General features: G+C 31.3%; 1 protein-coding gene across 2 annotated transcripts; it reads right to left on the reverse strand.

The window, feature by feature from the left end:
• Positions 1-780: 780 nt before the first annotated feature.
• On the reverse strand, positions 781-6,015 carry LOC133312682 (respiratory burst oxidase homolog protein C-like). Of its 2 annotated transcripts, XM_061513926.1 has the most exons (13): positions 5,682-6,015; positions 5,481-5,621; positions 5,209-5,371; positions 5,068-5,116; positions 4,765-4,878; positions 4,222-4,644; positions 3,687-4,070; positions 3,495-3,590; positions 3,229-3,344; positions 2,987-3,089; positions 2,833-2,906; positions 1,411-1,961; positions 781-1,160 (listed from the first exon to the last, which is right to left on the reverse strand). In XM_061513926.1, the coding sequence occupies exons 1-13, from the start codon at positions 6,013-6,015 to the stop codon at positions 1,051-1,053; spliced, it is 2,658 nt and encodes an 885-aa protein (XP_061369910.1). In that variant the 3' UTR covers positions 781-1,050. The 2 variants fall into 2 exon arrangements, with proteins under 2 accessions (XP_061369910.1, XP_061369909.1); XM_061513925.1 differs by having other exon boundaries at positions 5,481-6,015.
• Positions 6,016-16,108: the final 10,093 nt, after the last annotated feature.

Here is a 16,108-nt window from a genome sequence, read left to right on the forward strand (position 1 = left end):
ACTTAAAAGCACATATTTCAAGAAAATTATCTCTCTCTATCTTTATCACTCTTCATTTTAAAAAAAAACATACAATTCAAGAAAAAGAGATAAGAGCTTGAAAAAAATTCCTCCTATGAGCTTTTAGTTTTTAGTTTTTTTTGTTATAAAAAAGAGAGTTTTTCCGTTATAAGAGCTTTTCTCAAACCTGTTTGGCCTAGCTTATGCTTATAAGTAATTTTTAGCTTAAAAAAGAGAGAATCTAAAGAGGCACTTAGACGTATGGATGTGTGTATGATAGTTTTCTCCATTTTAGACTCCCTTGATTGCTGCCCAATATTTGTTTACTATACTCGTAGCAATTTTCAACATGATACAAAAAATTGGTGATCGGATCAATCCATTTTTAAATTTGTGTTATGTTCATGTTGACAAAATTGACACCAAATTGTGTCATGTCGTGTGTTAACCTCAAACTCAAAATTGACCCGCTTTAATAATCTGACGGGTTATTAGTTTCACATCGTTTCATAAATATGTTATTTATGTCTTATCGTATCTTGTCAATCCGTATAATAAGTGATATATTTTGAGGTTATCCATTATTCATATCCTATCATGTCAATGAAAAAATAAGTGGGTTATGTTTGTGCTAAAAAAATTAGAAGTATTGGGTGTATTCATAATCGTGTTATTGCATCGAATCGCAACCCTAAATTATAAGGAAGATAGAAAATCAATATAATTCCCAACAAAAGTTATTGAAGTTCATGCTTTTATGCTTTTATATCTTTTGCTATTTCTTCTTAAATTTACATAGATATGATGACACGCTGACACATTGACCGAGCCACCCAACCACAGCTTTTGTAAGTGGTGGCCAACTTGCAACTTAACCTTTTGTCCCGAGTCTAACTTCGACAAAGCCATTACAACCATAGATTGAAACATATTATATAGGTTATCAACAAGACAGTGTATGTATAAGCTGGAATCATCTTGGGGTTGATAAAGGTGGAGGACTAGCTCGTATGACGGCTTCTCCTTTTCTCCTCAATAATTTCCATGTTATCAGAAATTTTCTTTATGAAAGTCGTACTTGGTGGATGTGTTGTGCGAGAAATCCAATGCCAGCTGACGAAGCTCTTTGGTGAGGGTGGGTGGCCCACAGTAAAATACCCCTGCATTACGTAAAGCATGCTTATCTTTATCTCTTGCAATGAGATGATGAGCTTTAAATTTTATGAAACACGTCAAATATAATAAATGATTGATATTGATCGAAAGCACCTTCACTAGGGACTGACCGTAGGAATCTTTGAAAAAAAAAACTATATATCATCATGGATCAGCAATTATTGATGTGTTTTAACTTGGAGTTGTTGAAAGAAAGAAACAAAAGCAATGTCAATTAAAAAAGTGGGAACTCACCAACTCGGCCTTGTGGATGATTAAGCGCAATGCGCTTGTAGACACTGCGCCAATTGGGTTTGGCAAAGTGAGACATGACGCGTGTGCCAGAGACGATGTCGACGCCATTCTTTGCATGGTTTATAGACTGTAACATAGCAATAAGGGCAGAGCGAGCGTCACCCTCTTCGTAGACGCTGGTGCAGTAGCTATGTAGCTCAATGACTCCCTTGCGGTCCTCTTCGGCTACCTCGTTCATCACCCCTTTAAACCAATCAAAGGAATTCTGCTCTCTAGTCACCCAGTAGAAGTATGCCCTCCTTGTCTTGAAGTCGCTGAACTTGGCGCTTTTTTGATGGGTTGTCGTTAGTGATTTAGCAACACTTAACCCGTCCTCTATTGCAGCCCCCTCCTCCTCTTCCATGGCCTTAAGATTATTCACCACGTCCTTTAGTATACTAATCATAGGGGTAGCCCCAATCCCCAGCCCCACTAGCAAAACCACCTCATACTGCTTGTAATCTTGTGCTGGCGCTCCATACGGACCATCAACCAGAACTTTAGGAAATGTACTGCATATCATTATCATAGTAAACAATCCTTTTTGTCAGAAAACTAAAACATAAATTCTTAAAAAGCCGCCGTTAGTATGTAGGGAAGAGGAAATCGACATCCTTCAAGAATGATTCGTACCAATCCTCACAACTTACGAGATTTTTTTATTTTTTTTTGTTACAAGGTTACGTGTTATTTTAATATCATATGAACACTGACTAATTTTTTAAATGCTTGCACTAGGCTTGCATGTGGACATTTCAAAAGACGTCCTAGTCGCCCTGATTTTTTTTATTATTTTTTTCAAAGTCCAGATAACAACCACTCTTTTCCCCCCGCGTGACAATAATCATTTTTTTAGTACAACGTGACAATAATAATTTGATTATAAATCATATACATGTGCGAAGGTGCCCTAAGAATCTCGGTAGCTATTATTGACACCCAAACCAACATGCACAAACAAACAAGTACCGTCTGGTGGATTTGGTATAAATAATTTTAAACAAGCTATTGTTAATTATGTTTTTCTTTTAGTATATATTTTTTATTTTCTTCCTTCAATCAATTATGCATATATCTTTTATAATTTTAAATATTTTTATTTTAATTAATAATTATATTTTTATCTAAATCTAAAAATACCTATGCAATTCAAAAGATATTTGCTAGTCCAATTAATAAGTAGTCAAATTCAAATAGTGTGAAATTTTTATTAATAAATAATTAGTATTAACAAATTAAAGTATACTAACATTTATTTAGTTTTATTTTATTTTGATTAAAGTAATTGGTGGAATTGATACAACCCATTCTAGATTACCTCCAACTTAAGTTGTGAATGACAAACTATAGTTTTTACTTGTTAGCTATCCATCACATATTTACCTTGGGCTGTTATTTCCGTTCAAGCATTCAGCTCTTAGAAGTCCACTCTGCCCATTGAGGGGTGGCTGACATGCCTAAAAGAAACCAAAGCAATAGACTTGTTAATTACGAGAAACCCACACCTTAATAATTAAAAAAATAAAGATTGATTCACCTTTGAGAATGTGGCTTTCAGACTTCGAGTCCAATCTCCAAGTATTTTAATGTGAACGCTAAGGTAATCATCATCAGGAGCGGAAGTTATGGAAAATGGATGCCTGTAAATGCATAAACAATGAACAACAGTGTGGGAATTAGATATAATGGCAAAGGGGAGGTGGCCCATGAGCCTTGAGGGTTATACAATGGTATTTAGATGCAACATCTCTTATAGAAGATGTTTCTTCAAATGCATACCATTCAAATGGAGACACGGCAGAACATTTGACAAACATGTATTGTCCACTCTTGTAGCTAAACCCCTGAGGCTTTGACATATTAAGTGCTAACACATTTCCAGGATAAACAGCCACCTTCAAATTTGTCAGTGAAAATGTGATGAGACGTGCATTTCGATATTTATACATGTATCATACTTTCTAAGCTTAGCCAAAAGTAATTATGACGTAACCATATGTTTCTTCATGAAGTAAATAATTGAATTTTGATTATTTGGTAGTTACCTTTAATATTCTCACAGTACTCTTGCTCGATCTGAATGCTCTATTCAGTCTTTCCAACACATAAAGGGTGATGGGAATAGCCAGATACATCCAGGTCTACAAAAACACGTAATATTAAGTGCCTGTAATCGATTATTTTTCTGCTCAAAACAACTAGATAAATAGACAAAAGGGTTAACTGAAGGCACTAACCGTTTTCTTGTACCAATCCCTAGTCAAGTAAAGTTTGATTCCATGCACAACCAGCAGGGCATAGACAAAGATGAAGAGGTGATGGGAATACCAAAAGGCATTGAAACCTGTGAGTTTGTCGAAGGGTTTAGGTAGTTTGGCCCGGCCTCTCCTGAATCTAGGATTGGCCAGAGTAAAGGCTATTGCCATTAGCACAACCATTATAATCCCAGTTACTCCTTCCCATGATTTGACAAAATGCCAATAATTTGATGGTTTATCTCCGAAAAAAGGTTTCATGAGCTTGTACTTTTCATTGCTTGCATGAAGAAGGCGAGGAAAATCACAAGTAAGATGATAAATAGCATGTATACCAACACCAATTGCTATTGCCACAGCTATCACCTGCAAAAGTACTCACATTTGTTTACTACTGTAAAATTTTATATGCCTTGTTGATTTGTGAAAGCTGCTATAACCCAACAAACACATGAATAAATTAGATATACTTTATTTTATTGTTACTCTCGAAGGAACGAGCAGAAGTAAAAATTACCTTGTGAAAGTTGAGGTTGTCATCAAAAGGAACTACTCCGCCTAGCTTGGTCCTATTCCTGAGCCAGGTGATGGTGTTTCGGCAAACAGGTAACAAGATAAGAGCCATGTTCAATTTAAGTGTCTCAGCTGCACCTTTTGCCATGCATACACAATGGCCCATCACCTCATAGGCAGCTCTTCTCCGATATTGCACGAATTTGTAGGCAAATAAACCTAACATCACACAAATCCACAGTGCAAGTACCCAAACTCTTTGCCAATTGTCCTGCAAGAAGTACTTGGTATCTGTATACCACCTACTAATAGGATTTTCCACAAATGTAGGCGTAAGCTTTTGGCTTAGCATTTGGCTCAGGTACTTACTATCTCCTCTTGTAGTTTCTTCAGGTCCATGTAATAAAAGCATCTCCAAGTTGTCTATCTGTTTTTTCCCAATAAAAAATGGCCAAACGTTTAAAGAGGTTCGGCTAAGGTGAGAATTCTATAATAGTGAATAGAGTCATTCCCATCTGGAGACTATAGGGTAGGCTCTGTCATTTACCATGATATATCCTGCCTCATCAGGGTCTAGTTCTTCCATGATCAGAGCCGCATATTCCTCTGCTTGTTTCTGGATGTTTGACAGTTTGTTGGCTGTGGCGCTTAGGCATATAATCTGAAAGCATAATTGATTACAAATGATCGAGGAAAATCATAATCTGCTGAGGGGGGAAATGCAGACTAACAAAATTTGCTGTTAAAACTACTTTTTTATATTAATTTTTGACTGTTGAAGAAACTTAGAAAGTAAAGTTCTGTGCAGCTCATATTCAGATTCATTAATGGTGAACTAATGATGTCATACCTCTTTAATTTCTTCCTCACTGATTCTGCCATCTGCGTCTTTGTCAACCCTGCATTCCAAATTAATCTTGGGTGAGATATACTTACAAGCCATTTCAACAAATTATTCATGTTTATAACAACCAAAAAAAGAATGAATTACATGTCAAAGAATGTCTTGAGCCTAGAATCAAAGCTCTGGTCAGAAATATGGTCCCAGAAGTCCCTTAGCTGGATCTTGTTAATAGAACCCCCCTGAATACCTCTCTGCCGAGCAAGAGTATCAAACAGCTTCTCTGCATACGCCTCAGACTCCTTGTTCATTCCTAAAATCAAATCCAAGGATATATATACTTAAAAAATTACTCTATATTCAATATAGCTACCAATACCATTTAAAGCAAGATGGTAAGGAATCTGGGATTTTAATAATACCTACGCATTTGGCAAAGAGAGCACGAGGAAGATAGCCATCAGTTGTAGCAGTAAGCTTGTCAAACTGCTTCTCAACCTCACCCCATCCTGCACCACCATCGGTTTTGCTGATAAACTTGAGTCCCGTAAGAGCATGAGACACTGCAGACTTAGTCCTATCATATTGTTTTGATGGTGATGGTTTTGAAAATGATGTCAAACGCTTCAGCTGCTTCATGCGAAGGGAAGCATTCTGAACAACAGAGGCACCAAACGAGGTTTTCTTCTCAAGCCTTTTCCCCATCAAACTCAATTTCTCATCTCCTCCGATGTCATCACCACCTGCAACATTTTTAACGCTATGTAAGGCAACAGAGTCACCTTGAACATCCATGGTGACCTCAACATAGTGTGCTTCATCTCCATTCTGGGATTTGGTGCCACTACTATGTCCAACATCACTGCCAGCGTTAGTGCTGTTCATGGCAACCCTTGCAGCACCAGTGAGTTCTATATCCGATTCATGATGATGAAGATCTGCAGAAGCTCCTCCCATTTTGTTCCTTTTTTTGTCTGAAACACTGACTCAAACAATTTCAGGTCTCTTTTTCCACTCCCATTTGCTCCTCTGTGAGCTCCTGTGTGCTGGCTTTTGCTTTATACGTATACATACATACCTCTCTCTCTCTCTCTCTCTCTATATATATATATATATATATATACACACACGGGAAAAAACATCTATCATTTTAAAAGATATAACTTTATATCATTTTAGATCCTAACCGTTGATTTCCGTCCATCAACAATTATAATCTATTGGGTCAAACTTAATAGGCCAAATTTATTATTAATTAATTAATAATTTTGATTCAATAAATTATAGCTGTTGATGGACAGAAATCAACGGTTAGGATCTAAAATAATATAAAATTCTATCCTTTAAAATGACAGATGTTATTCCCATATATGGGAAACATCTATGTACTCCCGTAAGTACATAGTGTAACATAATATATTTCTGCGGAGTACATAGCGTAGTTTGTAAACAAAAAATTTGTAAATATAACCCTCTCCATATATATATATATATATATATATATATATATATATATATATATGGCTTATCGTTTGTTAAGCTGCTTGAGATATTTTTTTCTCCAGTCACTAAATCATAACCGTACAAAGATGGATCTATGGTGATAAAAGAAGAGAGAGAAAAAGGAATCATAATCATTCAAAGGTGAATCAATTAATATAAGAATAAATAAACAAGACAACATAATTTTGGGATGGCCGGAGATAAATATATCTCAAGCAGCTTGAGAAATATTTTTCTCATATATATATATATATATATATATATATATATAGTTAACATTTATCCATATATATATAGTTAACATTTATCCAACCACTTGAGATAAGTTTATCTCAAACTACCTCTTTAACTATGTACTATGGATAGTATATAGTTATAGCATTAAGTTTGCTTTTTTATTTCTTTCTCCTCAGTCACTTTTCATATTTGTCTGCTGACGTAGAGAAAAAAATAACTTTAATATTATAACTATGTACTACTCATAATACATAATTAAAAGGGATACTTTAAGACAAATTTATCTCAAGTGACTGGAAGTTGATGTTAATGTTAATATATATAGAGAGGGGGGATTTTAATTTTGTTGTAGAGATATATATGTAACGAAAAAAGTTATTGAAATTACTTTTAAATGGCTTAAGGGAAGATATATGCATGAAATTCACTAAAATTTAATCTTTTTAATTTTGCAATAAAAAACAAAAAAATACAAGTTCGCATGTTGAACTTTTGTAGAAAGAGAAGAGACTGGATGTAGCTTATTTGACAACTGAACAGACTGGAAAGAGAATCTGTATTTGATTCTATCAAATATATTTTTAGGGGGAGGGTGAAGCTAAGCCGGAGTTGATTTCATAGTCAACTCAAAGAGTTAAAACTTGTAAGAATAGAGGTAGTTAACTCTTCTGAAACAATTAATTAGAATCTGTGTAAATAAAGAGAAGAGACGCTACATTTCGCAACTGTGAAACATAAACCTAAAATTTAGGCTTTTTGACAAATCCTACAAAAAAAATTTGATTGGGTGTATTTGGGAAACAAATTCCTTGTTGTCTAATTGATTCCAACTTTTTTTTTGGTAAACAAATTGATTCCAACTTAATTCGTCATTAAAATTGCAAAATTAATTCTATTTGATTTTAAAATTGTAACTCTGACTAACGATTTTTTTACTTTTTGGCCTGAAGAAAGAGAATGAGAAACCAATTAATATATGAATACATATTAACTAATAATTGTTAAGAAGAAGATATGGGAGAAGCTTTTATATGGAACATATTATTTTGCAAGATTTTTAAATGACTCTTGGATCGAACTTGAATTCAAGACTATTTTACTAGGAAATTCAGTATTCAATGTCCTTAAATTTGTTTCTCTCCATTAATTTGTATTTTGTATGATTTTTTTATCTCTCTATTAATAGAGAATTAGAATCAATTTTGGTTAGAATCAATTGATGATAAATTAATTGAAAAAATGATGTAAGTGGAATTTGTGTAATGCAAGTGCCGTCACATGACTATATATATATATATATATATATATATATATATATATATATATATATATATATATATATATATATATGAGGTAGGATCCTTTGACATTGGTGTCAAATTTAAAGTTTGACACCTCATTTGAGAGTCGTTAGATCAAAAAAGATCAACGACTCTTATTTGTAAGCATGTGACACCATTGATCTTTTTTGATCTAATGGCTCTCAGATGAGGTGTCAAACTTCAAATTTGACATTAGTGTCAAAGGATCATACCTCTCTATATATATATATATATATCATTTTTTGAGATAGCAAGTTTGCCTCACCCACCACATGTAAAGGCCTAAACTAGATAGGAAATTTATTTCCCAAATATATTCGATGAAAAAAAAATTTATACTCTCAAAGTCAATAATAGGCCCAAAAATTAAAATCATTCATACGTAGCTCGTTTATTTGTGTACTGTTGGGAGACAAAGGACGTATGATTGGAGAGAGACGGCACAAAACTCCAAGGATACTAATAATGATTGAGAAATTATAAATCTTCCTAAACATTTCCCATTTACTTTAAAGAACAAAAAAGCAAAAAGACATACGCCAATAAATTTTGGCACTTGATTTATGTCATCACGACATTAAACGTGAGTGACACTTGACAATTAAGTGTTATTCAGGATTTGAATTCTCTCATGTGAAAAAGTAATTATGTGATTATATTATTTGATCATAATCATTCATTTAAATTCATATAATTTTCTCTCTCTTATCTCATCATCAATGAATGATTGTGATCAAATAATATGATTACGTGATCAAATAATATGATTACATGATCATTTTTTCATGTAAGAAGATCCAAATCCGTTCTTAAAATAGAATTTCAAATGTATTTAAAGCAAAAAAAAAAACTCAAGTTACCCTAAGAGGTTAATTTAATTTCACAATTAATTAACTCAGTTTGAGTATTTATCCCTTAAGGAATTAAGATATATAGTGAGAAACAAAATTGAAAAAAAAAATATTGACTTGAAAAGTTTAGGTGCATTTTTTACTATAGTATTTAAATTCATCATGATATAATGTAATCCAGCATAACTTCTCTTTTCTTCAACTTACTTTTCTTTTTCTTTTTTTCTTTTAAAAAAAGACATATGTTTTGACTTTTTAGAGTTTTAAACTTTTTGTAATACTTTTTATACAGTTGAAAATCTATTAAAGTAATATTTCAAGAACATTTAACATTGCACGCAATGATATCTGCCTGGCCAGTAAAGAACCACCACCTTATACAAGATATAAAAAATTCAGCAAACACGCAATAAGAGGAACATATCATGTGACACTCTCACTTTCACCACCTTCATCTCAACGCATGCCACTGATAATTAGGCAAGTATTGGACTGATGCGACAACAGCAACGCTAAACGACATTGAATTGAAATCCACGATTTAAATATTGAACACGTAGTTGTAGATATTAGTACTTTCGACTATTTATTCACTTTTTTGCATCAATTTTTATTTTAACTTTTTCAATTATTTCAATTAAATTATATCATTTGATTAAGGATATTATAATTAAAAATTCAAAACTAACAAAACATGTATATAAAAAATAGGAAAATATTTTCTCATGTTGCATGAGAATTCAATTCTCATGTTGTGACCTTTCGATTTGCGTGCAAATTTTTTCTTTTCTTTTTCTTTTTTTAATAAATGTGGGACTCACCACTGGTTGAGTCACAACAATGAGAATTGAATTCTCATGCAACATGAGAAAATTAAACCCCATAAAAAATTGCAAATCATTTTTAAAAGCAAGCACGGGAACAACATTACAGCTAGATGTACATTTTACAGCTCGATAACAGCCAATTGCCTTGCGTCTTTGATCAGTAAATTTAATCGATGGATATGATAATTTTCCAAAATTAATTTATATTTTCAATTTTATAAACAATTAAATAATAAAATATGTCATTCTTGAAATAACACATTTTTTTTGTATTTAGATTAGGTATTTGGTTTAGGTTTTGAAAATTAAAAAAAAAAACTGATTTTAAAAGGATTAATTTTTAATTCTACTCAACCGAATTGAATTTAAGAATCCAAATATTAAACAAACAACCAAAGATACTGTTGAACTTGATTTTAATTTTTTTGACAGCTCCCTTGATTCGGTGGGTAACAAAACAAGGAACGGATCTATAACATTAATTGGTTGTTCCCTTAATCAACGCTGTTCTTGACTCACAAAAAACATTAATGGGAAATGACCTCTTATGGATATGAATATCATATCTCAACTACTCATTTAAGAATCTACTAAGAGATAGAGTTATAAATATCTCAACGCTCTAAACAGCTAAGAGGCACAAGATAGGAATCACATCCCAACAGGAAGGGAGTTAAATCCTACTGTAATTGGAGGAGTTCAAAAGGCCAAGCCTAGAAAGGTGATCTATAAATAAGAGTCTAAGGACTCCAGGTAAACACTTTTAACCTAAAGCAATGTAAAGTTATCTATTTTTGCAATTGTGATTGACTTGGTGTCGGTCACTGACAACAAGCTTTTGGACGAGGGAAAAGCAATTATTCAATTATGTAATAGTTAGAAAGTGAGCATAGCGGGGGTATCTACTACACAACTAGTCAAACACACTAATCATGCATTGTTTGGTAACAAATAATGAGAAAGAAAGGAAGTAGAATATATATATTTATTTAAACTAAACGTAGCCTAGACATATGCTGTCCTTCTCCTTCCTATTCTTTATCTCTTTTTTTGTTATTTTATTTTTCTTCAAAATAGTTGGCATGCACGATACAAGTGAGGTTGCATGGAATTGTGAATTATTTTGTCACTTAATAAAGTTCCTTATTTTATAAAAGTTAGAGGTAAATTTTATATAGTGTTGTTCTATATCTTTTATGATGCGTTTAGTTTACTAAGTAAAAAGTAATAATTAAAGAATTAGGTAACTATTTTGAAATGAAAATAACTTTTCATTTATTTATTATAACAAATATTTAAAAAAAATATAATCATTTTTTTCTTTATTTTATTTTATTTTTTATGTTTTCCTTGTTTATCTGTTCATCCCAAATAGATTTATTTATCATCGAAATATATATCATATATGTATGGGCATGACTACATTATATTAACAATTAAATACATGTGAAATTAACAGTTATAATTGAGTGTAAGATTTTATATTCTTGTACCAATATAATTTGATTAGTGATATTTATTTTCCCAACATTGTTTGGAATAGTATATTTGGTTTTGATTATTTCGTGGGGTTTTTTTTGTAGTCAATAACCCTTTTTTTTGTAGTCAATAACCCTTTTAATATAAACGGTTACCAAACACAGAATGAACTAATTTAAATACACATCTCAAGATAGTAAATGACCATACTTAATATGATGTAAGAAAAATGACTCTTATGTCAAAAAGCAATATCCCCCCTTTGATAAATTCACAGCTGAAATCAGGTGAGGATATGTAATCCGAAGTAGTTTCAATTAAGCTGTAAATTAGTTAGTGGTTCATGCATTTCATAGTTTTTTTTTCCCCTCTTAATGTTAGACATAACAGTATCTAATTTTATTTGAAATTTGAACATATTATCGTTTAAAAATTACAGAAAAAACAATAAACTAAATTTATATAAAAAAAAAAAGAATTGATAAATATTGAGTAATAAATAAGAATTTATAAAAAATAAAATAATAACAAAAGAGAATGAAAGTTCTATTTTATTACAGAGGGATTGGTACCAGATTTATTCTTTAATCTTTACAAAATTTGTGTAATTTATAGAAGCCGTACGTTAATTATTAAATTTTTGTTCTGCAATGAATTCCAAACGGAGTTAAATTAAATTCACTGAATTCAATTTTTTTTTTCACGTGCATTTTCATTGTAATTGTGACTTTGCATTGACAGCTTTACCACGAGGGTATTTGGCTGTTTATATAGAAATGGATCATCGATCGTGCATGGGACTGGAATTTTGATGGCAAAGGGTGTTGTGGACGTAAATGACAAATGTTGCTTCATGGTTATTTGGCTTTTGCGTCGATTGCATGTACCAACCATGTTACTGCTCAGAGTTCAATTTGAGAATTTCTTTGGATTTTAAAATAATAAATCAATAACCATTTGTTTAAGGGGTAGAAAAAGCTCCAATTTAGCCCAAGCCAGAAATTTTGTAAAATATAACAGAAAAGGAGTCAATAATTTATATATTTTTATTTTATATTTGAACAGATTTATGTACATTACATAATATGTGACTATGTCTGAGTATTTGAAGATATAGTTCTGGTGGTGGTAGCACCACGCTCCTTCGTGTGCTCCGGTGAAAAAAGGAAATGTGCATCTACAGGGTATTTTGATACTCAAGTCAATAGTGATCATATCTATTATGTGCAAGATAAAACATTTAATTATTTCATGTGTTGTTTTCTTAATGAGGGTGAAGACCTCCGTTTTTATATGGCAGTTGTAGATTCCCCGAAGGGATTTATAGCATGTTTGTTTCCCCTTCTTCGAAAAGTAATTTTTATCTTTTCCTTAATTTAGAAGTATTTTTTACAAAAGTTAAAGCTATTTATATTTTTATAAAAATATTTAATTTTTGAAAAAAATTAACTTTTGACTTTTACTTTTTTTAGAAGTTGAAATTTTTAACTTCTGAAAAAAAGTAGGTTTTTGACTTTTTTGTGACTTCTGTTTTTTTTTAAAGCAACATCCAAACGCTAAAGTAGCTTTTGGAGAGAGAAAAGCTCCTCCAAACGAGCCTTTAGAATTTTCTCTTTAGTTTATATTATCCAGCACAATTTTAATTTCTAAAGAGACTCTAAAGTAATCTAAAACAATTTAGGACAATGTTTTTCTCATGCTACATAAGATAGTATTATCTTATATAGAGACATAATTAGGTAAGTTTGGTTAGGATAAATTTATATTTAAAATGATTAAATAAAATAAATCATTTTCAAATTTCAGTAAATTAAAATAGGAAAAAACGTTTGTCATTTTAAAAGACATAATATTATATTATTTTAATTGAAACAATTACATTGTGGTGTATATTTGTTGGTTTTTTGATATTTTATTGCCTCTACAATACTCATTCCCCCCACCCCACCCCCAACTTTGTGCAGAAGAGAAAACGTAAAAAAGTCAGTAAATATATATCAAAACTGGGTCATTTCATTTAAAATAATAAATATTTTTTTTCATTAAAACATCAATAGACATTTTACTAAATCACTCTAAAACATTACTATCCCTTTAATTTTTTTCATCTATATTACATTGAAAAAGTTGCGCAACAATAAGCAAATTCTTTAGACTGCAAAATGACGAATAAAATACAGTATTAGTAGTTATTAATTTAAAAACTAACTGTTTCATGTAAAGTGCACAATACACTTGTGAGTCCAAAATCATTTCAATTTGATGATGATGTGTACAGTTTAAATTGCTTACGGGCAGGGGTGGTAAAAAAACCAGGGACCTTTAATTCGGTTCGTGAAAATCTGTATTTATATATCTAAAATTGATTGTTAGAATTAGACTTTGACTTGTATAAAAGCTCGTTTAATTAAAAAGTCTTAGACTCCAAAAGTCTGATCTTAGAGTCTCTCAGGTTTGCATAATATACTAACTTTTATTTTTATTTTATATTCTTATACTACTTATAATAGTTCTCTCTCTCCAATCCATTTCATTCTATTTTATTGGTTAAACAGATTTTTTAAATAATTTTATTTTATATTATGATGTTTGGATGTACATTAAATTTATGAATCTTTATGAAATTATTAGTGCGGTTAATCATATATTCTGTTTGGATAGATTTTAATTATTATTTTTTTAAAACATGTTAAACTATGCTTTTATTTTTTATAAATAAGTCAGATCATATACCAATAATTTATATTCATAACGAATAATAAATTAGGTCATATCAGCCTGACACATTTAAACACTACTTTGATGGGGATAGGGCAAGTGCCAAGACTTTGTTGTGAGGTCACGAAGATGAAGTAAGCACTCCATTATTATTATTAAGCAGATTGGCCCCAGCCCACCCTTATCATGTTTCCTTCTTTAAAATTTCACACTCAAAGCTTAATAACGTTTTGTTCAATGAATTAATAAAGAAGCTTTGTGACATGATTTTTACGTGAGGTAACGTGGCGAAAGAGTATTTATCTGAGATAATTTCAGTTATTATTAAGATAAAAGATCGAGGAAAATATAACGGTTAAGTCGTCTATGTACACTGAAATTGGGCTATTTGATCATTTTACCCCTCATTAATTAATTAATAATCATTTTGTCTCTGATTCGAAACTATCTACCAATCTGCTCCTCTTTAATCGACTACCTTGCATTTGTAATCGACTAAATGATTGTTGGAAGATTTAATCGACTAAATCTCCCTACTTAATCGATTAAAAAATCATACTGACTTATTTTTCTTTGTTGTCTGTTGGGAGATTTAGTCGATTAAATAGGGAGATTTAGTCGATTAAATCTCCCAACAGTCATTTTTGCCTGTTTTTGGCCATTTAGTCGATTAAAAATACAGGGTAGTCGATTAAAGAGGAGCAGATTGATAGATAGTTTCGAATCAGGGGCAAAATGGTTATTAATTAATTAATAAGGGACAAAAGGGTGAAAAAGCCATAGTTTTTGTCTCTACATTTTTTTTAGAGCGTTTGGTAGGTTTTTTCACCCTTTTGCCTCTTATTAATTAATGGGTGAAATTTGCCCTTGTTAATGATCATACTATCTTTAATTAGTAACTTTTTGATATATTGGTCAGTGTTCCTTTCTATTTTCTACTTTTTTTCTACGGTGTCTCACTCTTTTCTCTTTAGGAAAATTTTATGCATCATGAAAAGTTACAAGCCCTTAATATAATCATACCAAATCAATAATTATTAATTTCGTACTTTTTATTTTGATAGTTTTTCTTTCATTTCTCTTCACTGCTATTTGGTCATGAGTGGTTGTGATCATGTGAAAAAATATAGGAGAGAATTCATTTCCCATGACAATAGAGTTGGAAAAAACTTCACCAAAAAAAAAAGAGTTAGAAATTTTTTTGAAAGAGATTATACTTATTACCTTTTCTTCTTGCCACTTCTTATTATCAATTTAGTTATTATTGGATCAAAATTAAATTAATGGCTCTCGCTTGATGTTATTTTATAGGGGTTGGTGTTTGTCATTTTAAATGACATGAGTTATGCCATTTTAGGAGAGAGATAGACACAGAAAAATAAAAATCATGGGAGAGAGAAAGTTGGTATTTTTTTAATTTAAATAAAATTTGTTTTTCTGTGTCTGTCTCTCTTTTAAAAGGACATAGTGTTATGTCATTTAAAATGACAAATACTTTTTCCTATTTTATAACTGTTGATTTAATTTTGATCAAATGAATAAAATTTGTAGTAAAAGGTGATAAGAAAAAAATTAAGGTAAGTACAACATATCACAAAAAAAAATACTTATTTATTTATGACCACATATATGGTATCATATAATTAAAAATATTAAATAAAATATGAAATGATTCATTTTAAAATTTTAAAGTAATATGACACAATTTCAAGGGCTATTTGACCATTTTACCCCTCATTAATTAATTAATAACCATTTTGCCCTTGATTCGAAACTATCTACCAATTTGTCCCTCTTTAATTGACTACCTTGCATTTTTAATCGACTAAATGGTTGTTGGGAGATTTAATCGACTAAATCTCCCTACTTAATCGATTGAAAAATCATACTGACTTGTTTTCCTTTGTTGTCTGTTGGGAGATTTAGTCGATTAAATAGGGAGATTTAGTCGATTAAATCTCCCAACAGCCATTTTTGTCTGTTTTGGCCATTTAGTCGATTAAAAATGCAGGGTAGTCGATTAAAGAGGGGCAGATTGCTAGATAGTTTCGAATCAAGGGCAAAATGGTTATTAATTAATAAGGGGCAAAAGGGTGAAAAAGCCATAGCTTTT

This window comes from Gastrolobium bilobum, unplaced genomic scaffold (genome assembly GCF_033153095.1).
Source record: "Gastrolobium bilobum isolate Gb01-03AN ecotype WA unplaced genomic scaffold, APGP_CSIRO_Gbil_v1 utg11336, whole genome shotgun sequence".
NCBI lineage: Eukaryota > Viridiplantae > Streptophyta > Magnoliopsida > Fabales > Fabaceae > Gastrolobium > Gastrolobium bilobum.

What these genes read in the sequence shown, in the direction of transcription:
- LOC133312682 (XM_061513925.1), bottom strand. Translation starts at nt 6,015, where the DNA reads ATGGGAGGAGCTTCTGCAGATCTTCATCATCATGAATCGGATATAGAA. An exon ending in GTGAGGAAGAAATTAAAGAG is followed by an intron (nt 4,879 to 5,067) that starts GTATGACATCAT and finishes TTATGCTTTCAG; the next exon opens with ATTATATGCCTAAGCGCCAC. An exon ending in ACAACCTCAACTTTCACAAG is followed by an intron (nt 4,071 to 4,221) that starts GTAATTTTTACT and finishes GTACTTTTGCAG; the next exon opens with GTGATAGCTGTGGCAATAGC.